At 40.5% G+C, this 25705-nt stretch overlaps 1 protein-coding gene across 1 annotated transcript; it reads left to right on the top strand.

Moving 5' to 3' along the window:
* The first annotated feature begins 750 nt into the window (after positions 1-750).
* On the top strand, positions 751-25490 carry slc7a10a (solute carrier family 7 member 10a). Its single transcript, XM_038701432.1, is given in 12 exon segments — positions 751-893; positions 896-940; positions 7053-7257; positions 8006-8157; positions 20218-20343; positions 20592-20745; positions 20899-21022; positions 21465-21568; positions 21649-21745; positions 22004-22153; positions 23241-23418; positions 23532-25490. Coding segments are annotated over 12 exon segments (1494 nt in total). The 5' UTR covers positions 751-835; the 3' UTR covers positions 23633-25490.
* The last annotated feature ends 215 nt before the right edge of the window (positions 25491-25705 follow it).

The raw sequence follows: 25705 nt of genomic DNA on the forward strand, positions 1-25705 counted from the left end.
AATTATTTTTGATTGCTTTGTATTTTAATGATTTAACTCACTCACAATATTTGTTTCTGTATTCATCACACAGCATGTCAGTGACATTTGCTGTAATGTCTGTGATTTCATGTTTGTCTTCTTAAGATATACAGTGAGTCAACAGAATGCACTTGCACAACACCACAAGGAACCAGTAGTAAATAAGTTAAGAGCATTTGACGGTTAACTAAAGTAATCCTGAGTTGGAGAGGGTGTAGAACAGTAGGCCACACTGTTTACCTTCCTCCACTGCAAAAGAATGAACAGAACTCAAATTACAGTAGCCAGGAGGGAAATCAGACTCCCCTGAATCCTGTTGTCCACATATAAAACTGGGTTAACCCCAAAGAGGGACAACCTGTCACTTTTGGAATATTTCGTTATATCTGTGGCAAAGCTGGGGAGTTTGTACATGTCCAAAAGCATTAAAAATAAAATAATGATAATATTAATAGCATTAAACTGATTCAGGCAATTTCGAATGGCCTACAGTGTGTTTTTGAGGGGAGAAAAATCATAGGCCTACACATTTATATTTTGATGTTGCTGGGTGTTATGGTTATAAAATAACGCTAAAGATAAGTAAACATATCCTCCTCTGTGTACTTCAAGTCTCAGACGTGAGATCCCGGCATGTCACACCCTCAGATACCTGAAACAAGGTAGTGGCTTCAGTGCTGGGCCGTACGCATGCGCACGTCCTCCTCGTTCATCAGTAGATTAGACTGGCAGCCCTAAGAGCGGAGCGTGGTTCAGTCTACAGTATCTGGACCGGACCGAGGCGAGCAAGAAGCACATCTGAAAGGCGGAGGCAATGGAGGACAAAGAGAAAAAGAAGAAGGATAAAAACTCATCCACGAGCGACAGAGTCACTCTAAAAAAGAAATTGGACTTCTGAGCGCTTGCGCTATTATCATTGGTGAGTGTGTGACAGCTTTTGTCTTGAGTGGTGTATCAATGGAGAGCGGGTCGATACGGTGAGTTCAGCTACAAGGAGAAGTTAACCGGGAAACGTGTGAGTGGCTGGCTGGCGGGTTAAGTGCTGTAACGTGGCGGGTGTGCGCTGTTAAAAGTTTTATGGCACACAATAGGAGTCAGCTACAGACGGGGTCCGTTTTTGTTCGGGTTCTGATCTAGTGTAAGTACAGTGCAGGGAAATTCACTTGATTTATCATTCAGAAATGGCACAAACCCGCCAAAATGCGCACAGAAAGAGTCGCTTGTACACGCACGGACCACCTCTGATGTCTAGGTCCAGTTCGTACTGCAGGGTTTGGGGTTTTGTGTGGAAACTGTTGCATCAGTCAGGGTGATCTGAATATGGAGATGCATACGTGGCTGGATCTTCTCATGTTGAACTTGAGAGGCAAAACGCAGCCTCCATGTGGTCCTGCGGCACAGTGGAGCGTTAACACAGTAACACTGCCAAGGTTTGGGGTTTGATTCCCTGAGACCTCAGCAATTAACGTTCCTTGCAATCATCTTGTTATAAATCGCCCATAACGTTACTAAAAGTTCACTCGTTCTGCAGGCCAGGATATTTAAATTTGGAATAAAATGCAGCCATTGCGTTAAGTTTTTTTAAACAGGAAACTGTGTTGTTTCCTGTAACTGGTAATGTACAATAGGCATGCTCTATGCAGCCGCTGAATCAGCCTCATCCACAGGAGAAAACTCAACAGGTTATGCAGTAGGCTATGTGCTATTATAATGTAACATTAATGCAGAGGATTCCCCAAGCCCAGCTTACAACAACTCTTATCCACCATCTTTATATGTGGAGGCAAGAGCAGGAAGTAGATGAATGACATGAATGTTATTGTGTGTTTTTGTGTGAGACATTTTGTTCTTGGACTTTGTTTGATTAATGGGATTTTTTCATTGCACACTATGGATTTTTAACATATAACTCTAGTTTTAGAGTAGTGCAGCTCTGCTGTAAGGGACAGCTAATTTTTGAAAGTATCCCACTGAAAAATCCACTCTCCCTTTTAGGCCTCCCTGCAAAGCCACTTCCCCAAAAACACATTTTCATGTGCGATGAGTGCATGGGCGCACAGGTAGACAGGCAGGTTGGCCATCATTTCAGCCACAGATACCAGTGTTTTTCATTTTTGTGTCAGAGAATTTAATTTATTAATTGCTGTCGGGAGGTAAAGAGGATTTCAACAAATATAACAAAAAATGCCTGTTTCTACAATAATAACCAGCCCTACCCAGGCAGGTTATCACCTTTTTATATTTTATATTTGATATTCTTCTTCTGAACATATTTTGTTATTAAACTCAAGTTTTTGTAAAGCAGGAAAAAAAACAATACACTGACAATAAACCAATAGAAGAAGGGGTACCAGATCTGTTAGAATAAAAGGGGGTTTCCTTTAAGGCTGCGGAGAATGCTTCAAAATCCATGAGGCTTGTTAAAGTATGTAGCCACTGATTTAGAGTGGGAGCTTTATCAGTGATCCACATACATACATACATACATACATACATTTCTGCGCAACAAAATATGCAAAAGGTCTTTGTTACATAAATCAGTGGGTAACTCATCATTTAGTCCCAGCAGGCAAGTCCTTGCACCAAGATGTAAAGGGCACTTTAAAATGTTATTAATAAACAACCGTAGTCCAAAATCACCAGATATGAGGGGCAGCTTCGCAAACAATGAAAATATGAACCAACAGCAAATTGACATTTAGTACAGCGATTTGATAGATCTGGATTCACTCTGTGTCTGGCTTCAGGAGTAATATAAGCCTAAATTGCCTCTCCCTTGCTGAATTAGATGCTAGGACACTAGAAGGCTGGCTGTACAAGGCATTCCAGGCCTTTGGTTATATATAGTGCCCAGATCAGATTCCCACTTACCTTTAACTTTATCAGAGTTGTCTGTCTTGAGACTGCAAAGTATCTTATAAAGCCATCTGATACTATATTTAAGCTGCACAATATCTACCAACAGATACTCTATAGAGGAGATAGCGAGTCTGTCTTTGGGGAGTCTAGAAAAATCTAAATGTCATCAGCATAAAGCAAGATATTGTGCTGCCAGTTATTTAAAGAGATTTCTTTCTTTCTCACATCTTGTCTAATGATATCAGCTAGGGGTTCCATAGCCAAGGCAAACAGCAGTGGGCTCTAGGGACAGCCTATTAGTGATTACAGCAGAGAGGTAAAGTATACAAGATCTAAAGTAATTTAGTAAAGTCCTGCCCCAGTCCAAATTTAGGAACAGGTAGGGTCATTCCAGTTGATCAAAAGCTTTCTCAGTGTCAAGAGAAATAACATGGTCTGTACATTGATGAATGCTGAGTAACACTGACCAGTTTTCTTACATCATGAGATGAGTATGTTCCTCGTGTGAAACCAGTCTGATCGTTACTGATAATAGAAGCGAGGACATTTTCTAAACGTAAAGCCAGGACTTATGCTGAAGCTGCAAATCTAAATTGAAAACAGATAATGTCCTGCATGAAGAACTTCCTGGCTGTTTACCCTTTTTAGTACTTAATATATATTTGCCTCCATTGTAGGTGAAGGGGGAGGGCTAAGTGCACCTTCTGTGAAATTAAAGAAAGAAAATTGTCTTGCTTTAATTGAAAGCTGAATTGTGGCGCATGTAGTTGCTTGTAAATTATTTTTAAAATATTTATTTCTTTAATGCATAAAATATTGTAGGTATAGACCTATAGGCATCCTGACATATCTCACACACTGCATTGAACTCTGAAGTTACAATTTAACATGCTTGTGAAATACGATCTCATGTTTTAGCTTTGCCAGCAGTCATTAATCAGCCTCGGTAAATCACCTATAGATGGTCGCACAACAGGGACAGTACTGACTTCAACTGGGCATCTTTGGTGCCAGGGACCTGCCATGAAGTATTAGGAATATGCCAGTAAAGACATAAAGTACTGCCATCACTTCCATAAGTCACAAGTGTACCACTGCAGAGGAGATCTGCAAATTATAAGGTCCTACACCACAAGTAGGCGGTGGAGTAGGAGTAGTGGAACAAACCAAGATGACTGAAAACTGAACACAGATGTTGGACATTGTAGCCCGTTGAACTCAGGTTTCCACAGTAGTTTTTTTTACAATGCTGATACAAACTTACGAGAACCACTTATATACAGAGAACAACGGAGGCCCTTTTATTATTTTAGTTTTTATATCTGAAAAAGGTTACAAAGGAAAAGGCAGCAGTGTGGCACTTTCAGTTGTAATTTTGTCATTTTAATAGCTTATCTTTATAACCAAGGTCATGTCTATTGTGCTTTTTAGAGAAACGTGCATTCTTTGACCTACCAGTATATCAGAGCGCTTTAAGGGTTACATACTTTGTCTAAGTTAATATTGTTAGTGTGAAATGAGTGGTCAAATAACTCAGGTTACTTGTCAAGTATTTTCTGTGAAGCACAGATGGATTGACGCCTGTACAGCTAGTACACTACACATATACAATATGAGTCATGCGACTACCCACCAGATACAGCCTACTCACATATCTAACACCCCACTCCAGTAAGGTGGATTATTGGCTGCTCCTTCTCTGTGTGCAGCTACTACTTGCTTACATTTAGGGCTAGACAATAAACCAAATGTATTAAATGACAAATAATGATTTCTAACCAAAACTGAATGTACTTATGTCACACTGCTTTGTAAATATATAACATACAATCACATCCAGTTCAACCAGTACCCCAGCCCCACCACCGCTCCATAAATTATAAGAAGATTGTTTCCCCTGGGGGAAGGGCTGTTATGTTCGCTCCCTGCTTCATGCTTGTTTATACTGGTAGGACACAGAAAGACACTGCACCTACCACCATTTCATATTTAATATTTCACACAAGCCTTCTGACTGAAATAAGAACAATTTTGTTCTGTTTTGGTTTCACACAGGCTTCTCCGTGATTTGTGTAAACGGTGATTAATCTGAGCAGTAATTTTCAGAACATTTCTCAGCTATGGTGCAGGGAGGCTGAGAGGGTCAGTAGGACTCTGATTCACGCTTTCAGCTGCGATGCCAAACTTTATGACGTAAACACAACATAGGCCTTATGTAACGGGCGCTGCATCTCACCACGGCCTCCACAATCAAATCTGACAATGATAAATGCAGTGTTCGGACCTCCTCTCTCCCTCTGCATCATTATGGAGCATTCTGAGCTGCTCTAACTGGGAAGCTGCTATGGCGTGCCTCACTGGGTTTCAACAGCTAAAATGTTTACAGTGGACAGAGTTACATTTTTTGTGAAGACTACTTTTGTCCCAAAGTTCTCCAAAGAGACGCAAAACACATTTTGCTTGGACAGCTGCTGTTTGCTTACTTTCTTATGTGTGTTTGTTTTGTTTTTTCTTTTTGTGGGGTTGATGACTTATGAGTACCAGGCTGTATTTGAACTCATGACATGGTGGCTTATTAGTATGTGTCTTAGCCAAATGAGCCACCAGGGAACCTCTGTTTATCCCTGTTTGGGGGACAGCTGAACCAGGACCTCCAGTGAGCCATGTTTCCACTACTCCACAAGTTGAATCAGTTCTTTCTATCTAATATAATTATGATTGTGTCATTACATATGTGGGACAGGTGTTGCTTCTATTTCTGTAGTTGTTTGCTGTGTTATTTACATTATACAAGCAGCCTAACTGGATAAACAGGAAAATTATGCTCCAGCTGTAAAGATGGTTGTACTTTCACAATTATATAGGTCATTGATCGCTTTGCAATCACTTCTGGTAACCAGTGTGCTATTTAAGTGGCCAGTGTTGCCAGATTAAGTGGTTTTCTGCCCAGTTGGGCTACTTTTGAATTTATTTAGCAGGGACATTTTTTTTGGGTAACATTTTGTACCATTTGGGCTATTTTCTATAAGGAAGATGTTGGCTATATCCCAAAACGAACTTTTTCCTAGATGTGTGTTTGAAATAGACAGGGCATTGAGTTCAGTAGGCCTGGATCAAAACACACAATGACTGATTACTGATGACCAAAAAATCATAAGATAATTGTTGTCTCTGGTTGACTTTTCACTATTTTATTATACTATGCAATCATCTGACTACAGAATCCGAAAATTAAGTAAACAAGAAGGCCTGTAGCCAGGTTGTCCTTTTCTTTAATGAAACACAGCAGTGAGGTGACAGAACAGAGCTGCAACCTGATCAGACTGTGCTGATGTACACACATCTCTACATCCAGCTACACTCATTACCAAATGATGACTATAATACCAAAACATGTTTGCCGTTTTAAAGAGAAGGGAGAAGAGAGAGAGCTTTAACAACTGTACTGTTCTTTCCACCTGTGCCCTCTTTCTTTCCGCTAGACTTCTTTGTCACCCAACATAAACAAACGTTGCAATATCTACTGTTAAGGAGCTTTGACTTCTTTACCAGTGTGTGTCTGGGCTTGATACCTATTGTTACCTTTTATTGTTTTTTACTGCAGATACCAGAGTCAACTAAATGCCAAATAGTCCAAAATATATTACACCACATGATAGACATAATGTTAATGATACGGTGTTCTTTGGACATTGCAGTTACTCAATGAAATAAAAAATCAGTTGAAAGGAAGATTTTATTCACATGGTGGGGAATGTTTTAAGAAGCGTCTTAGGATTTCTTTGCTGCTGTGTTTTTTCTTTGTCCAAGCTGGTTTTGTTTTCACACGGTTGAGTTTTTTGGTGCCTCCAAAAACCTGTATATGGATCAACAAGCCTCAAATAAAATAACTCATTACGTAACTAGAAAAATCAGAAATATCTAAATCTAAATATTCCGATGGTTAAGACGGTTTGGGGTGGTCCCTGAGCAAGTCACTTAACCCCTCGTTGCTCCAGAGGCGTGCAACCTCTGACATATATAGCAATTGTTGGTTTTGAAAAATGGCTTTGTGTGTAATAGTAGGTAGACTTGGTTTGCTGAAGGTTGTGCTCTCCGTGTAGCTGAGTAGTTAAATATTCAATTATCAGTTAGGCAAGTGTGATAAGTTTAATCTTTGCTCCTCTCCTTAGGCAACATCATTGGCTCTGGAATATTCATTTCACCTAAAGGAGTGTTGGAGCATGCAGGCTCAGTGGGGCTGTCACTCATCGTCTGGGTTTGTGGAGGGGGGATCTGTGCCCTTGGGTCTATGTGCTATGCTGAACTGGGTGTCACCATCCCAAAGTCTGGAGGAGACTATTCATATGTGACAGAAATCTTTGGAGGGCTAGTGGGGTAAGTACTGTTTTACGTTTTTACGTTTTAACACTGCTGTGCCTAAACTACAACGGCAGTTAGCCACATCTCAGGTTTTGAGACACTTCATGTGGACTGTGTTTAGTTTCCAGCAATTGTACTTGTCACTATTTGTGGATTACACTGCAGCAGTCCAGAGTCTCTACACAAGAGGGTTGGCTCAATAGGATGGCCTCTCTGGAACCAATCAGCTCTGAAGGTCTTGTGACTTTTATGTGGTCATGTGACATGTCAGCTGATCATAGAGCAGTACTGTAAGTCTGAGAAGGTCAAATGTGCCCTGCACTGTGCATGCCTGTGGGTCCAAAGGGATGCAGTAGGTAATAATAATATAACAAAGTTCTGATTTCATCCTCAGACGCCATTAAATATGGCCAGCGTTAGGTAGCAAAGAACAACACTAATCAATTATTATCAGTAAGTTTAAGTTTTCTCAGACCAAACACAAAGAGAATTTTCGCCTTGCGTTACTAACGTTGAATCATAGTGCTCCTGGTGCCCACAGACTACGTATTTGTGCGAATTTGTGTCTGCAGAAACTGTAGAGGTGCTGGGCAGCTCCTAACATAATCATGTTTGCGAAGTCAGGATGCAACTGAAATATAGCAGTGGGAACCTCTACCACAGCTTGTAGCAGCAACTTTTCCCCATAAATCTTGGGTTAAAAGAAAGAGTCATTTTTACTCTCACATAAAACACTGTCTTGTTTTGTCTCTTCATCCTGTAGCTTCCTGTTATTATGGAGTGCCGTCCTCATCATGTATCCGACCACGCTGGCTGTCATAGCGCTCACCTTCTCCAATTACGTCTTGCAGCCGGCCTTCCCAAATTGCCTGCCTCCGTTCATTGCCACCAGACTCCTCGCCACCACCTGTGTCTGTGAGTTACAAACAGCCCCAAGGCCTCTGAAGTCCAGATGTGTTTCAGTCATGATTAATTAGTTCCTTTGTTTAGTCTATATTTGGTGCTTGGCTGGGATGTTTCGAATTGTCAGTCAGTGGATCCGAAACCCTTCTTCTTCGTCGTTTTCCTCTAAATTTTCTATTGATGAAACAAACTGAAACTTAAAAGACCTGAAGTCCCCCTTCACACTGGAGGATTTTTCCACAGCAAAGACTTTTAATTTAAAGTCACAAAGTGACTCTTTAAGCCAGATGTCAAGTAACAAACTCATTCCTTCCCTGTGAGGCTTCTGAAATGCATTCAGTCATCTTGTGAAACATGACAGAACTCACTGCAGTCTTTGTGCAGTGTTACATGTTCAGTTCTTCCAAACACACTTCACGTTTCATTTTCAGCATGTCTTGAAATTTGTGAGAGGAGAAGAGCTGAGGTGTAAGTTGAGTTTGTCTGACCTTCCACTTCAGGAATGCAGCAATTAAACAGCAAATGTAAAAGCTTTTATGAACTGGGTGTAGGCACAATCACTATTTTGTTACGTCTCTGATGATTGTGGTGATTCTGAATTTAACAACAATGTTGTTGCACTTTAGGTTGATTAGGTTACATTTACATTTTGTGTGGTTGGTACATTGCCGACTTCCTAAAGAGCAAATAACCATGTTCCAAACAGTTCTCTTACAGGAAATAGTTTTGTGAAACACTGAAAACTCATTCAAACCATTCTCATAGCTGTCCAGGTGACTCTAAGCTTAACATAAAGACTGGCAAAAACAGTCTGGCAACCTCACAGCACATGACAACACGACTCCATGAAGTCACTATTCACGGCCAAGAAATATTTGACACCTTACAAACAAACATAACTTGTTTTTTCACCTTACTTTTTGTACAAATTGAACAAACAAGATACAACTTGTTAATTAATGAGCTTTAGAAGTGCTACTAGATGGATTTTGTTACCTTTGGACAGAGCCAGGCTAGTTGTTTCCATCTTTGTTTCCAGTCTTTGTGTACGGAGCACTGGAGTAGCCATAGAGAGAAACAAAAATGTGTTCCCACGTTTTGATTAATTAGTGCTCAGGAGATAAGTGTGTGTATATACAGACAGCCTGCATAACAGACCAGCATTGTTTATCACACGGAAGAGGTTGGTGTGTTTACCGGAGACACTATAGCTCACAATCCGCCTGTATCAGCACCGCTGCTTGCCAGAGCTTCACATTATGATAATAAAGCACAATGACAGTAAACACAGATATAATGCAGGCTCTGTATGCTTGACTCAAACTGTTAAAGGTGGGGTATGCGATTCTGGAGAGATTCGAGGTGCATCTGTAATTCACCTTAACTGTCATTTGTTGGTAGTGTTGGTAACGACCAGTGTTGGGGGTAATGCGTTACTGTAATCAGATTACTTTTGTCTGTAACGCAACGCATTACTATTGATAACTTCAGTAATCATATTACAGTTACTTATAACAAAATCATCGCATTACTTACGAACTGGTTCTTGAACTATCTGGTTCTTGAACTATCTGCATAACGGTAGGAGAGAAAAATAAATCAAACGTCCCTTTTCATGCGTCTGACCTCACTTTTGACTTCAACGCCAGTTCATGAGGACGCAGAAATGGCAGAGCTGCCAAAGAAGTCTTTCAAGGGATGGAGATGTTACTTCACATTGTTTCGTGAAAGGACAGCAATACCCTCTAGTGCGCCTGTGGCGAGGCTCTTTAGCCTGGGCAGTCTTGTGCTGACTCCGAGGAGGAACAGGTTGTCTGACAACCGATTTGAGAGACTCCTGCCCAGGGTGCGAAATACGGGGGAGCCAGGAGCTTAGTTCACTTTAATAAGACATCAGCTCCCCTAAAAGCATGATTTGATTATTTTGGGGGTCTCTAAAATAATGATAGCATGCTGTATTGCCATTAATCTCTATATTTCTCTATCATCATGCGGAGCATCAGACTTCATCCAGCCAGAGGGAACGATCATCGCTCCACGATCTCCTGGCCCTTTATGCTCAACCGCCCCACTCCCTCGCCGGTACGGGTTGTGTCGCTTGTATGGCCGATACGCTGTGAATGGTTCGTGATCGTTCCCTCTGGCTGGATGAATATTAAAAATGGTCCATGCAGGCCTACTACTGCAGCTGGGGGCTCTCCGCAGCACCACGCAACTTTCTAAATTGTTGTGTGAAGCGTAATTGTAGCAACATTGCTGCATATGATAATAATAATAGCCTAATTATTATTATTATTATTATTATTATTATTATACATGCCTTTTACTTTCACAGTCAGCCCCAGGCCTACATGCTTGCAGTTATTAATGATTCAGCAGTAAGAATCACAGTCTTCATTATTTAAAAAATCATGCTGTATTGAAGAAGACTAGTGATTGAGACCATAAACTCATTAGGAAAGTGTTTACTGAGGTAATAAATCAGCTGAGAAGTGGGGTAATTTTACCATTATTTCTAATGGAGCTGGACTTCTTTTCGCAAACAGTTCGATAGAATGCAGGTTAATGGGACTTCCGCATTCGCATCAGTTTGCCGTATTTATGCTATACTATACCATGTCCTTGTCCTAGTGGTAATGTAATTTAAAGGAGATGATCTTCTCATCTAACTCTAAAGAAAGCAAATAAGCATATTTCCCAAAATATTGAACTATTCCTTAAAAACAAAAATTTACAGCACAGGAAAATGTAATGATGTGATTGGTCATTTGAAGATCAGTGTCTGCCAGAAGCTTTGCGCAGCGTTTCCAAACTGACAAGCTGGTTGATTGCTCTGTCATCATGGCATCCCGGTTCACAGTATCACACTTCAGACCTTCTGTTACTTCAGACATACCAGGTTCTCTGACTGTCTGACCCAGAGTGACTCCCAGTGAACTTAGACAGTAGATCATAAACAAGCTGGAAAAACAAACATCAGCAAGGAAAAAGCATAATCTAGACGAATCTGTCCATTGACCAAAGTGTGTGGGAAGAGGCTCTATGAATGTAAAACAATGGGAAAGCTACAAAACTACAAAGGGTAAAAAAACAAAAAAATACAAATCCAGCTACTTTTATCTCATAGCTTGAAGATATTATGATGATACTGTGGTAGTTCACAGTGCCCTGACAGCTGTCATTGTCATTTGATAATTGCTCGTGAAACGCTGTGCTCTATTTCCAGCCTCTAATCTGATCAGCGCCTTTCCTTGAAATGTTGGAGTACAGCAATCTGTATTTCAATAGCCAGTGGCAAAAGCAGACTGTGCATGCATCTGGTCAACAAGCCAGCCAGTTTGGTCTTGTGTGAACTGGATGGAGAAACGGGGGCAAAGATGTGAGAGGGTGAATGTGTCAGGCGGGGTTAGCATGTACACTGATGGACCTCCACTATTCTGGGCGACAGAATGTTACAACTGCTGCCTAGTTAGTCAGGCCAGGGGGCTACTCTGTGTGTGAGTGTGTTTGTGTTGTACTCTTGAGTGTGGTACGAGTTTGTTTTGTGTGTGCACGTGTGTGTGTGTGAGTGTGCGCATGCGTGTCAGTATCCGTGTCAGACTATATAATGGTGCCAGCCTTTGTGGACGCCGCTAATGAGAGGGTGTGTCTACGCCATTGTGCATTGTTTCACAGTGGTTACCGTGACGCTCCTGTCACTGAGCACCATGGAAACAGGAAATGGGCAGGACACCTTGCACATCAATGATGGGGGATCCCATTGGCCAGCTGACATTCTGGTTAGCTGTTTGATGTTCTTATTGGCTGCCTGCTACCACTCCCATTGTCCTCTCTGGTCCTCAGACCTATAGTCACAGTGAGATTGTAGTCATCTTTCTGTCATCAGCATTTATATAAGCTTGAATCCCAGTAAACAGTTTGAAAAATGTTTTCACCATAGCTCCATCACCCTCAAACACCAAAAGAAGGTGTTGAAGCTAAAAAAATTGTAAATTGTAAATGTGTAAATTATAAATATTTAGGCAGGTCTGTGTGTCGTTATTGCAAATGTGGTAATGATTCTTATTTTAAATTCAAAGGTCACACATTCTTTGAACCTTTTGGCTCACACAACTCTGTATACAGTGAGTCACTCTGCAGTAGTGTTCATCATAAATGTAGTTCCAGGCAAATTCAGGACCATAAATCATACACCATGAATTGACCCACAGAGGCAAAAACCTGTCAAATCGCTCATAGTTAGCAAAGCTGGAGATCAGTATTAAGTCATTTTATGAAAGAAAAAGTTCAAGTATCTTGGCTGCCAGGGATAAATTGGAAACATTTTCCAGCGGTGGGGGACTGTGCTTTTCTGAAACAACCAGGGAGATTAACCGGATTACATGTTGTTGTTCTGCACTGCTGAGTCTGATTGAGGCCGCTGTTATGTCAAGTGAACTTCTTGGTTAAGGGTTTATGAATGTGAGTCACCCTAGATATGTGTCCCTCCTCCTTCCTCGCTTACAGAATGTACTGCATGAGAGTCACAAGTGACCCAGGTGTGTGTGTGTGTGTGAAAACCAGACAGGTCCAGTTGTGGGCTGGTAATGTTCTTCTAAGAATAGGAGCACTGGACAGCCCACAGCGGCACAGTCATGCGCTTAGTACACCCATTTCAGGAGACTTACTCTTAACACCACTTTATTTTTCAGCAAAGAACAATAGAATACATTTCTTGAAAATGTCAAAAAATTAAAAAATAAAAACCTGACCGTTCTCGCCGACCCAAGCATCATCAATTTTGCATCATACTTAACAATAAATTGAATGAGTTAGGGTTTTTTTTTCAAAGCAGGAGAGACACACATCCTGATCTCACTTTTACTGAGGAGAAACAGCAATAGCAGCTTCTGTTGTTCATTCCAGCACAGCAGGGAGACAGATTTAGTACCACTTGTGTGTGCCACATCAGTGTGATGGTGTAGCAGTGGGAGAAAAAAGAGCTGTAGTAGTACATTTCAGCCAATCAGATGTTATATCTCGCCCACTGGTTTTTATGGTTGACTTTAACATTATTCCACAAAACAAGCAGAAATCATGACATTGCCATTATTCAAATAAAAATGCAAGATGCAATTTCCATTTCATTTTAATGAAAGAAATCTGTTTTCGACAAGGTGCCTTAAATTAAACTGCTGCCAGAATGCCTAATGCCTTTCACAGGCACACTGTGTACCATTTAAGTCCTTTGTGCCCTTTTAAGCTGTGTTGTTGTTCTGCCCTTTTATGTTTGTTTGGAAAAGAGAGCCTTCCATAAAGTCAGAACAAGGATACAACTAGGCACAGCGTAGGCACAAATGAATGAAGCAGCGCACAGTATGTAGGCTAAGAATAGATACTGGCATCATGCACATTACTTAGATTTAATGTCGGCAGTTCTGGACTTCCACAGATTCCCTGACCTTGCTTCACTTGTTATATTGAATGCTGCACAAAACTCATTTAGAGTTTGATTGAGGGATCATGGTCAGTCACCAGACTAACAGCTACAACTGCTCGGCAGATGGGAAAAACCAGAAAGAAACAAAGAGATCATCACATAATGCACACATTGGTTTTGATTCCTTCAGCATCCCTCTATCCTGGAAAAAAACAGAAAATGCTGTCTGTTAACTTGTAAGCTGCTCTGCATAGAATCATTGGAAGGAATCTGATGCTAAAATCACCTCTGCATTTAAAAACAAAATTACAGTCAAACAGTTTCAGTTTCAATAATAACGTTGTTCTTTGCATTTTACACCAAAATCCATGAGAACACTATTGTAAAAAACCTCTGGTAACAGAGATTTTATGAAGATAAGTTTTTACTTCTTGTTTTTTTCTATAGTCTGATAGTCTGGTGATTCTGGTGTCAGATAGCCTGTGGTGGATAGACAGGATTGCCGATTATTGCCTGTCCATTGACTCCAGTGAGCAGGTCCTGGACCATGAGGAGGCGTCCCTGAGGTTAAAGCCCTCTGATAAATCTGGATCAGAATCCATTAAGAGTAAAAGCAGTAATTAGTTTAGTATTCTGGTGCTGAGGCAGCCTTCAATAGAAGCTGTGACTGCAGGATTTACCTGTGCTGTCACATTCAAAGCACGCTGGCTGGCACCTCCTTCCTGTCATGGTTAACACAGAGGGGAGTAGGGGGAGGAAGAGGTAGTGGTGGTGGGGGGTGTCACAGGAACGGAAATGCATGTAACACCGCTAGGGTAACTATAAAACACAGCAGTGTTGTAGGGGAGAGAAAGCTCTGCCCGGTGCCACCAAAACTCTTGCCAAAAATTCACACGTGTGTGTGTGTGTGTGTGTGTTTATGTCCGCGCCAGCGGAAGCAGTTTCTTCAGATTTCTGTAGAGGGAGGGGAACCTTGCCTCAGTGATGGATGACATGGTCGATCCCCTGCCCATATATGCTTGTGCCCACACACATATATTGCTATGCCACTCTTGTAAGAGTATGTAAAAGCGAGAAGGAGTCAAAAGTCAGGAGAGAAATTGAGAAATATAAAGGAAAGAGTAAGGACAAAGAAAGATGGAAAGTCCTGATGCTCTTGCTCACACATACACCCTGTGGCCCAAACCACTTCCTAATCTTTAGCTCTCATAAAGTGCCACAGTATGCATCGCAGTGCACATAGTGCATGTGAAACACAGGCAGTGGTCACTAAGTAGATGAAAGCCGGGGTAGGGGCTGTACAAATTACACAATTTTCACTAGTTTTCCAATTTTAAATCAGGATTTATTAGAGAATTTGTACTTTTGAGGTTGTTGTGGTTGTCTATCTATGGGTTTGTAGAAATGTTTAGATGTCATTATGTGTGCTGTAGAAAGCCATGTGTTTGGTTAATTTGACACAGCCCTTTGCACATCACCGCAGTGTAATACACCGAATAAAACCCTATTTTGGTAAACTGGCATAAGAAGAATCGCCTCTACTTAAAACTTTAAATTGGCTCATTCACAGTATTTCACAGATTTCCTTTTTCTCATAAGAAATGATAATAAATGTCTTGAATAAATGTATTACAATGCTCTAGATAGAACAACATGCATTTAACATCTTTCATTGTTTATTTAACCTTATACATGCCGTACCCTTCATGTAATGTAATGCCATTACATTTATGTGATGAGTCACACAGCACACAGTACCTTATACAGCATATAGGAAGCGAAAGCTGCAAGCCAGTCCAGCCAGCCCAACTCATGGCATATTTCTTTCACTGCATCACGTATCAAACACACCCTTGAAATCATGGCGGTGTGTTTAAGCTGTCAGTGCTCTGCTCATTCTCTTGCTGCATGCCTCAGTCAGCATCCATCTATAGGCTCTTAGTCTAGCTGCCCTCTAGGGGTGGAAGTAAGTATTGTCCGAACCTAGACACCAAACATTAATGCTGTGCACACTATGCTATAGTTACATAATAATCTATTTCACATGAGAATTGAGATTTGGCTATTTTACATTGTTTGTCAGACTCAAATGTGTGGTATGACATGTACAGGAAAAGTACAACTACACAAAAGGCTTGAAAAACTTTTCTCTGTCTTTCTTTCTCTGTTCTGGTAGCTCGACTCACACTTCCTACTGGGTTAACCTCTCACTTGTGAGCCCGCACTTGAGTTTGAGGGCAACTGGAGAGCCACTTGCACTTGTTCGGATTGGCTCACTTGGAATTTGGCCAGCCCTTGTTATGGTGGCACTCGCAAGCACACAAAACTGAGGGTCAGTGTGAAGGTCTCAGTGGCTTAGGGAGCAGTGTGGGGAGCAGGGACACACAAACACACACACACACACACACACACACACACTCTCCCTCCCTCTCTCTCTATGCAAGTAGGAAACAGGAAGTGGGAAATATTCATTTCCACAGACTTCTGTCTGTTTTGTCAGGAAATATATTTTACAGAGGAATGTGTCAGTGACAAAATGTACAGACCTTAAAAGTGGCAGCAGAATATATGTATCTCGTGTGAAATGGCACAGTATGTACAGTATGTTTCATCGTGTAGTGACAACGTATATGTGTTTTTTAAAGTCAAATGTATACTGTCAACTATGATACCTGTACATTGAGATTGAATTTTGGCATAATTAAAAACCCGATACAATGTGTGGAATTTGTGCTTCATTCGTCACATCTCCACATTTGCTTTCATTACCGTCAGCGCAGGATAATGAAGCTTTGATTGTGAAGTATAATAGTCTTGTGCCGATTGGATCGGCTATTGACAACTGAAGGGATGATCAGCGATTGGTTTTTCATGCGCCAATATTAAGGCGATTTTAATTAACTCACAATCAGAACTAAGATGACATAAAAACAGTCTCTAAAACCTGCACCACACTGCATGATTCCCCTTCATTTACTTATTTGTGGCGACACGGCGCGCCACAATATCAACACCGACCGCCACATACTGTATACTATTTAATATGAGTAAAATCATAATTCATTGTGGAGCTGCGCGCAGAGCATTGATTGACTCAGTACCTCTGCTTGCTGGCTCCCTATCTTTCTCACAAACACATAGACAAACTAATGCATTCAAGTTAACTCTGAGAAGTTAGTCTATCTATGTTCTTAACACAATGCTGTCAATGTCAGAGACCCACCTTCAAATAAGTTATAGCTATGTTAACTAGAGCCTGACCGAAATGGGTTTTTGGGGGCCGATGCCGATATTAAAGTGAAAAACAGTAGACCCCTTTATTGTATAAACTACACTTAGAACAGGCCGATTATTGAAACAGGTATGTATGTGGGCTATAAAACCTTTTCCTAAATGGATTATATTAATAAAATCGATTACAGTCTCAAAAAGTGAAAATGTAAACAACTGCACATCAATAAATATTTGCTTCTGGAAGGTGCAACTTTTTCAGCCATCTGTAAACAGAGAGAGTGAGAGAGAATAAGCATGTGTATTTCACTTTACACATAATCTACCATAATTTCAATGTAGCACATTCACATCTAATTCATCCCTTTACCAGCACTCCAAAGCCACGTGAAACCATTGAACCACCATCGGTATAAATCATGCCGTCTAGGATACAGTGAGATGCTGTTGAATGCATCTAATACTACAGGAATGTCTACAACGAGGACCTGCAACTTTGAGATTTCATTTAACTAACGTTATTACTACAACCAGAGCCGTAACGTTACGGCTCTGACTACAGCGTTTCACATCTACAACGTCATAAAAAGAGGAGCTACAGGAAGCCGTGTTATTTTCTTGTTCAGCTCACGTTTATTTACCTGTCCGCTCTGGTTTAATCATTTCAGACACGCCAACTAACTGCAGTCAGACGGCTCGCAGATATATTTAGAATACGTCAGAAACTATAGTTTAACGGCTCATTAAGGTTAGCGCTCCTCCACTGATAGCTTTGTGGCTAATTTAGCAACGGGCAGCGTTACCTGCTGTAACGTTAGAGAATATTTAGAAGTGATGAACTAGGGACAAATGTGGACCGTTCGTTAGAACTGCCACACTGTTTGAAATAAATGTCACGTCTGTCCAGCAGCATAGCTTTCAACACCCAACTACCGTAACACTAAACTGCTGTGAGCTGCTGGGAGATGTGAAAAACGGGAGGGTTAGCAAGTCTTGAATGTTTTCAGGAGAGGAGAAGTGACTGGGTCTGTTTTTATTAAAATTATTAAAGTCATGTTATTAACTTGATTAACTCGCTCAAGCTCCGGTAAACTCCGGTCAGCTTATTGTTTTCTTCTGTGGTTTTTGTGGTGAGGCAGTGTAGTTAACAGGGGAGCTGCAGCTGGTCGCTCTCTGGTGGGCAAACTATGCAACACCCATGACATGAGTGAAGGATCTGACTCTAGGTTTCTTTTTTAATAGTCATATATCTGCTGTTATAAACGGCCGTATGCTGATTAAATGCAATTAGGTCATATCGGCCTATAATATCGGGCGGCCAATATATCGGGCGGGCTCTAATGTTAACAATAGAATACAGCTGCACAGGTTAGCACGCTGTACATAGCTGGTAGTCAATCTCAAATGACTTACTACTGGGTGATAAACCAGTTACGTTACTCGTTATGTTACTGTATTACTTTAACCAGTTTACAATGGACGACAATGTTCTTTGCATCTTAGACTGTGACACAATAATGGTGATACTTACATATGTGGAAAGAAGGCCTCTCTCCCTCTTTCTCTATTCTTCCTTTAGTTTTTTGGCAAACAGCTGACCTGAACAAGATATGATCGCTGTCAATGACCTGCCGCACGGTCGCGCAATCACATCAGGATGGTGCGTTCAGTAACGCAGTAATGCAGCGTTACTTGGATTAGTAACTGTAATAATAGTACCTGTATTATTAAAACATGCCTGCATTTATGACTACAGACAAAAGTGTAGAATCGTTATCTCATGTGGACAAACAGCACTGAGGATTACCCATAATCCTTCGTCATTACTAGCGTTCACTGCAGGTACGACTTCATAACAGCAGGTTGCATAGTAGTCTCATTTAGTAGGCTTTAACCTGAAACTTTTCAACTATGTTACACATATACATGTATCTTTCCATTTATTAGCAGGTGGCTTTCTGGGGCCTTGTTGTATCAAAACCGCCAGTTTACCTCCACCAAGATGGTTATATTTTTGGTGCTGTTTGTTTGTCTGTCAGCAGAATTGCGGAGAAACTGCTGGCCCGATTTTCATGAAACTTAGTGGAAGGGTGTAGTATAGTACAAGGAAGAACCCATAACATTTTGGAGCAGTTCCGAATCACAACACAAACACACAAATTATTTTTCACTTTCAGTAGCACTGTAACATAGGTCAATTGTAACACCGGTGTCTATGGCAACATGAACTGAATATATATCATAATAAAGTGAATGGTATGCCACGTCTAAACATACAACAAAACATAAAATGCACCTCAAACATCACTAGAAACAAATGCAGGAGGTATGGAAGGAATAAGGTTATTTGTCACATTACAAAAGGTTGTAACAGTGCACAGCCATATTTTTGCAATATTGTAATTCTTGTTTTGGATATAGTTTTCGCACTTGCAGATTTGCATGTCATAGAAGACTGGACTATTGGCCTTAGCGGATGTGTGCACTCTCCGACTGCCATTCTAGTTTGCTATGGAATTCAGTATATTGACACATTGTACTGATCTGATAGTAGTAGTAGCAGTAATCTGTGTCCCTCTCTGTAAATCACTTAATTATAAGACAGACGCAATGGACATCCACATACCAACATTCCTTTTAAGGAGAGGACTAGGAAACAATTCACTCTGCTTGACTCTGACTGACACTTAATAAGGTCAGTTTAAGTGCTGAAACCAATCCAGTATATTGGAGACAATGAGGACACAAAAGAATCTAACCCTTTCTACTCACGTATTATTTATGTGCATATGTCACCATTTTTAAATGTTTGAATAGTCTGCCTGAATGTCCTACATAGTCTAAAATGTTACAATATGATGATATCCAATATATTTAAAGAAAAGCTAAAACATGTTTGTTGGAATGTAGCTGGTCTAACTAGTTACGGCTAGAGAAGCTAGCACTTCTCTAAAATAGTCCTCTAGTCAAAGCAACTGACCTCATCTAACTAACTTCACCTAAAAAACATGCATTCAGCTGATGAATACATGTGCTGCTTTTCCATGAAGGTTAAGATTTTATTTCATAAAAGTGTATTTACTTAATATTACGAATATTTTAACAATAGTTTAAAACCAAAATTAACCATCTGGTTTCTTCAACTTTCACTTTCAAATATATGCCTCTAAACTGGAAAGAAATATTGATTTGACTTTTAATTATCAAAATTATTTAATTATCGATATCCAATAATATGGAATTTTTTTATTGTGATAACATTTTTGGCCATATTACTTCGCCTTAGTGAAGGTTATTAATTTAGTGTATGCAATGCAAATTTGTTATAAAGACCCCTGCATTTTAAGGCCAGACCTATCAGAAACATGATGCAATGATTTTAAGTGTATCAGTGTGAGTGTGTTTGTTTTTTTCCTACACAGTATTCCTGACCTGGGTGAACTGCTCCAGTGTGCGCTGGGCGACAAGGATCCAGGATGTTTTCACTGTAGGAAAACTCCTCGCTTTGGCACTAATTATAGTGGTCGGACTCGTCCAAATCTTTAGAGGTAAATCCACTTTCTGGTGAAATCCTCAATATGACAGTAATTTCTACAGTTAGATCATGTATTTTATCTTCATTAGGAAACAGTAAATCAAAAAACTATGATAATTTCAACATTTAGATTGAAAATATGCACCCCAAACCCCCTTCCCCAAACAATTAAAAGATACATTTTATAGGTGATCTTGTATAGGTAATTATTAGACTTATTCACTGTTGTATTCACACATCCCTTCCTCTGACCTTCTCCAGGTCACTATGATGCCCTGCGGCCCAGTGTGGCCTTTGAATTCAGTCAGGACCCCTCGGTGGGACAGATAGCGCTGGCCTTCCTTCAGGCCTCTTTTGCCTATAGTGGCTGGAATTTCCTCAACTATGTCACTGAGGAGGTCGTTGAGCCACGCAAGTATGACATGCACAGATAGTATTTAATATCATACTTAATGTAATGCTGTACAGCTCAGTCACTTAGTTCACAACTGAAAACACATGTTTTGCAATACGTGAACACAAACACCTGAATTATCACTATTACTTCATATATCATTATTTTTATCAGGAACTTGCCCCGTGCCATCTACATTTCCATACCACTGGTGACCCTTGTCTACACTATGACCAACATTGCCTACTTCTCATCCATGACACCTGAGGAGCTGCTGGCCTCCAACGCTGTGGCAGTGGTAAGCAGCTCTCCAGCTCCACGAATAGATTTTTCATATTTCATACAGGAGCTTAGAGCAGTTTATATGCATGTTTATAAATATTTAACAGTCTCAGTTGTCTGGAAACGTACTGTCTAAGACTATAAGTCTAGTGAAGCAGCAAATCTTGTATGAGACAGACCTCAACCAACCAATTAACAAATTGGTCAATAAGATTAAAGTTAATTAAATTTTACTTCTTAACGTTTAGTAAATAGTCATGAGTTCAGTTTGTGACTGCTTGAATTTTAAGTCCTCTAAAGAAAAGTAGTCCTGGGATAGTAAAGGATAATGCTGTGTATTATTATTATTATTAGAATTATAATTTGTTTTAGTCAAAAATCGCCTAAAGAGACTAAAAACCTCCAGTTTCCCTTTCAGTAAAAGACAATGTCATCCATCAGATGTTGTGTTATTCCAGACATTCGGGGAAAAGCTGCTGGGGATGTTTTCCTGGGTGATGCCAATCTCTGTAGCACTGTCCACTTTCGGAGGAATCAATGGATATCTGTTCACCTCCTCCAGGTAGAACACACACACACTTTGCTTTGCTGTACACTAAAGCATGCATACATGCATACGAGTATGTATCTGTCTATCTGTAGATTGTGTTTCTCGGGAGCCAGAGAGGGCCACCTGCCCTATCTGCTGGCTATGATCCACCTAAAGAACTGCACTCCAATCCCCGCCCTGCTGCTCTGCGTGAGTACTGCACTCAGTTTTGTTTAACCTGTCTAGCTTCACGGGGACATACAACTTAAGTGGTTGCCACATGTGAAATTATTTTCACATTTCATATTTTTATTGAATATTAATACTGCTATTTTGCATTATTATTAGTTTAATATATTAAATTTTCAATTTAATACGGAGATAGAGAGGGATTAGCAGCCAACACAATACACACAAAAATACTAGAAATATGTACTTGACCTTTAAACCTATCTTCACCTCCCACAGTGCATTGCCACCATATTCATCCTGTGCATTGGAGAGACACACAACCTGATCAACTATGTGTCCTTTATCAACTATCTGTCCTATGGGGTAACCATTGCCGGCCTCATGTACCTCCGCAAGACGAGACCCAACCTGGCCAGACCCATCAAGGTACAGAAACCTGAGAACCACAGATCCGCTGCAATAACAGCATTTAGCTTAGGGTATTGCATACAGGGCCTTGTGGAAGACACAACAGGATGTCAATTAACCATCAAATCATATCTCTGCAGTTTGCTTCAGATTAACTAAACCAGTGACCCCTGTGCCAAAACTCTCAACCACTGCTTAAATATCAACTTTTTACCTTCTCAGCTGTCACTGGGAAATGTTACAAATATCTGTGTATTCTAATCATAAATCGAAAAAGTACACGATAACAGCAGGACAAACTGAGCAATAGGCCTGGAAATGTGAAAACAATGTAAGGTGACCTAGTTGTTTCATTTAAAATGATAAACATTAACAACTGCAGAGGTTAACATTATTTGGTGTCTTGTTTTAGCAGTAAGCTAGCAAGGTGGGAGTCTGGGAGATGAGATCACTGTCAGGTGTAGCAGCTGTAGCCAGTAAATGTTAATTTTGTCTTAGGCAGACCAAAAACATTAAACATCAAGCATTGCTTGAAAATGTTACACTTGCCCTACTAGCGAGCAGAGCCTGCTTCAACAAGTAGTGACAGTTGTAACTTTGCTGACTTGGTAATAATGGCACAAGTGGAGCTGTCTACAGAATAATTAATGGGCATATTCACAGATGTAACTAAAGGCCCTTTCAAACACAACGCGACAACGGCACAGCTGCCTTTTGAAAACTAATATTTTCAGTGGCTTGCACCGCGGCACCTTTTTCGCTGAGTGCCAAACCCAGCGGTGAGCAGAACGTTGTCTGAAAGGGCCTTTGCAGGTAGTTTGTCATTTAAGGTTGACATGGACATGGATAATATTTTGGCAGCTCCTTGTTTTACAAAAGTCTATTACATGAGGTGTGTGTGTGTGTGTGTGTGTGTGTGTGTGTGTGTGTGTTTGTACCTGTATAGAATACATGCCCTGTTTTCATTTGTCAAAATAATAAACATTTAATCATAATTTTGTCTTTGCAAATGTATTTAAAAAAGTGTTATCTCAATAAATGCAAGATGGCAAAATTACAAATCCTCAGGATTGCATGGAATTTTGTCTATTTCTGTCCTGTGCAGGTAAACTTGTTGGTCCCCATCAGCTACATGATATTTTGGGCTGTGTTGCTGGGCTTCAGTCTGTACTCTGAACCAGTGGTATGTGGCCTGGGAATGGTCATCATGCTGACTGGAGTCCCTGTATACTTTGTGGGTGTTCAGTGGAAGGACAAACCTAAATGGGTCTACAGGCTAGTCGGTGAGTTTGTCCGTCTCACTGTACATTATGGAATTTTAAAACATATTTAGATATGTTAGGAATTTGAATTGCAGTCCCTATAATTACGCCTCCTGTTGTCTTTTGTGTCGCAGAAAGAGTCACATACGTGGGCCAGAAGGTGTGCTATGTGGTGTTTCCTCAGGAAGACCCTTCAGAGACTGAACCCCTCACTGCCTCCAAAGCCACTGACTGAGCAGTGCAGTCAGCCAGGAATTCCGTTACTACATCAACACCTGTACTTCCAGTTTTTGTGTTACAGTTTTTCCCCATTGTTTGCTCATTTTGAGAATGTTGAAGAGATGGTTTCGTCCGTGTTCTTGCACAGGTGCAGCCTGAGTGGAGCTGCAATGAAGTTCCAGTATAAAAGAAGCGGATGGTTGTTACTTAGGGCGTTGCACATTGAGCCCTAAAGCTGCAGAATGTGGTTTTGTTTGGCGGTACTGCCGCCCCATTCTCCGCACCAGTATGGCGTCTTTCATACAGATGTTTATCTCATCTTCTCCATTCATCTCCATCTGCCATCTTCTGTTTTACTTCCAAGATGTTCTTTTTTATCACTTTAACTAAGTCCTTGTGCTAATGTGCCTTATGAAATGTGTTGGTATAGTGTATTGGTTTGTGCGGGTATTTTGATTGTGTAATAACTTTTATGAGGTAAATATGCAAGCAGTTTCTGCACTTAGCAATACTTACTGCTATTCTGTTCTATTACTGCTGCAACTTCCAGCTCTATTTCACTTATTACTCACATGGTGTTTACTGTTTGTCAACTGTGGATGAGTATTTTTTCTGTCTATATTTCTGCCAGACTACAGTATCTGGCCATTCCTTCTTTACACCCCCTGTTCTCGCCACACTACATCACTACTCTATCCTGAGAGATTCTGTAGGTGCCTCATAATAATATTATTGTTATTATTATTAGAGAGATGATCTACACGACAAACATCTTCCGCAGCAATATTTACAGCCCAGGAGCGACAGGAGGATGACATGGAGTTTGTGGCTGTCAGCTGGAAGAATGGCCGACTCTCAGAAATGAATAAGTTGCATCATTACAACACATGTTAACAGGCTGTTCTTCCAGGTTTTTAATGTTCACCTGTCTCCTCCTCTGGTCTCTGAGTCGGAAATCTCAAGCCTCTGTTGATCATGTTGCATTGGAAATGTTCTCATCTCTGCCACTGTGAACTCCTACAAGGTGCTTGAATTGCCAAGACAGTTTATTAGATTTCAGATTTCTCACCTGATGTTGTGATACAGCACTTAACATTAGCAGAATCCATATTGACAGATAGATGGGTTGCTGGCAGTGGATGTTTACTTGTGCATGGACCTTCACCCACTTCCCCAAAGACACATCATCACAATTCCCCCTGGCCCACTGACTTTTTATAGATCAACTGACTTACTGATACTACTGACATCACAGTATAATAATCTAATTGATTATAGTCACATTGACCTACTATGACCATTTTGACTCAACATATTGACATATTATGGCTCAATTAAAATACTAAGGTGCCCACAAAATATTATAGTTGAATTTTTACTGTGGTCTATGAGATATTGGTGTTAACGTGTATTTGGGTGATCTCTTATAGCACATGTCTATAAGCTGTTTATGTATGTAAATACAACAGAAGATATGAAGGTTTGGCCCAGTGGCCTTTTTATCATGATGTTAACCAGTAGGTTGGAACTTGGATTCAACATTTGGCCCTTTTCCAGCCCAGCAGGTGCTGGGAATTTCCCCCTGCATCAAATCTATTAAAAGAGACTCGCAGTTATGACGACATGTATGTCTTGTCTGCCATGCTGAGGCGCTGTTAGTTCAGTTGAGATCTGTAAATACTGTGTAAAGTTAAAAAAGCTGTTACAAATGCGCCAGGGACTCCTACAGAGATCACATTCCTCAGACGTGTCATACAGTCATATACTGTACAACTGGTGGGTGTATGTTTTGTAAAAGAGTGTGAAGTTGTACAAGAATAACAATGTAACTTAATTGCTTATTAAATATAGCAACTTCTAAGACTTATGTTTTCCATAATGTAAGTGGATATTGTGTCCTCATTAGCATCCCCTGACTTTAATCTAGCGCCATCATCAGGTCATAAATTGTCACTTCTTGTTTTTTGCTAATAAGCAATTAATAGCATGGTAACACACTAAAGTAAGATGGTGAACATGTTAGCATAGTCACTGTGAACGTGTTAGCTTGCTGACATTAGCATTTAGCTCAGTACCGCCTCACAGAGCT

The sequence above is a fragment of the Micropterus salmoides genome, unplaced genomic scaffold, assembly GCF_014851395.1.
Source record: "Micropterus salmoides isolate LMB-PRFRI ecotype aquatic unplaced genomic scaffold, ASM1485139v1 Ms_hic_scaffold_6, whole genome shotgun sequence".
Classification (NCBI taxonomy): domain Eukaryota; kingdom Metazoa; phylum Chordata; class Actinopteri; order Centrarchiformes; family Centrarchidae; genus Micropterus; species Micropterus salmoides.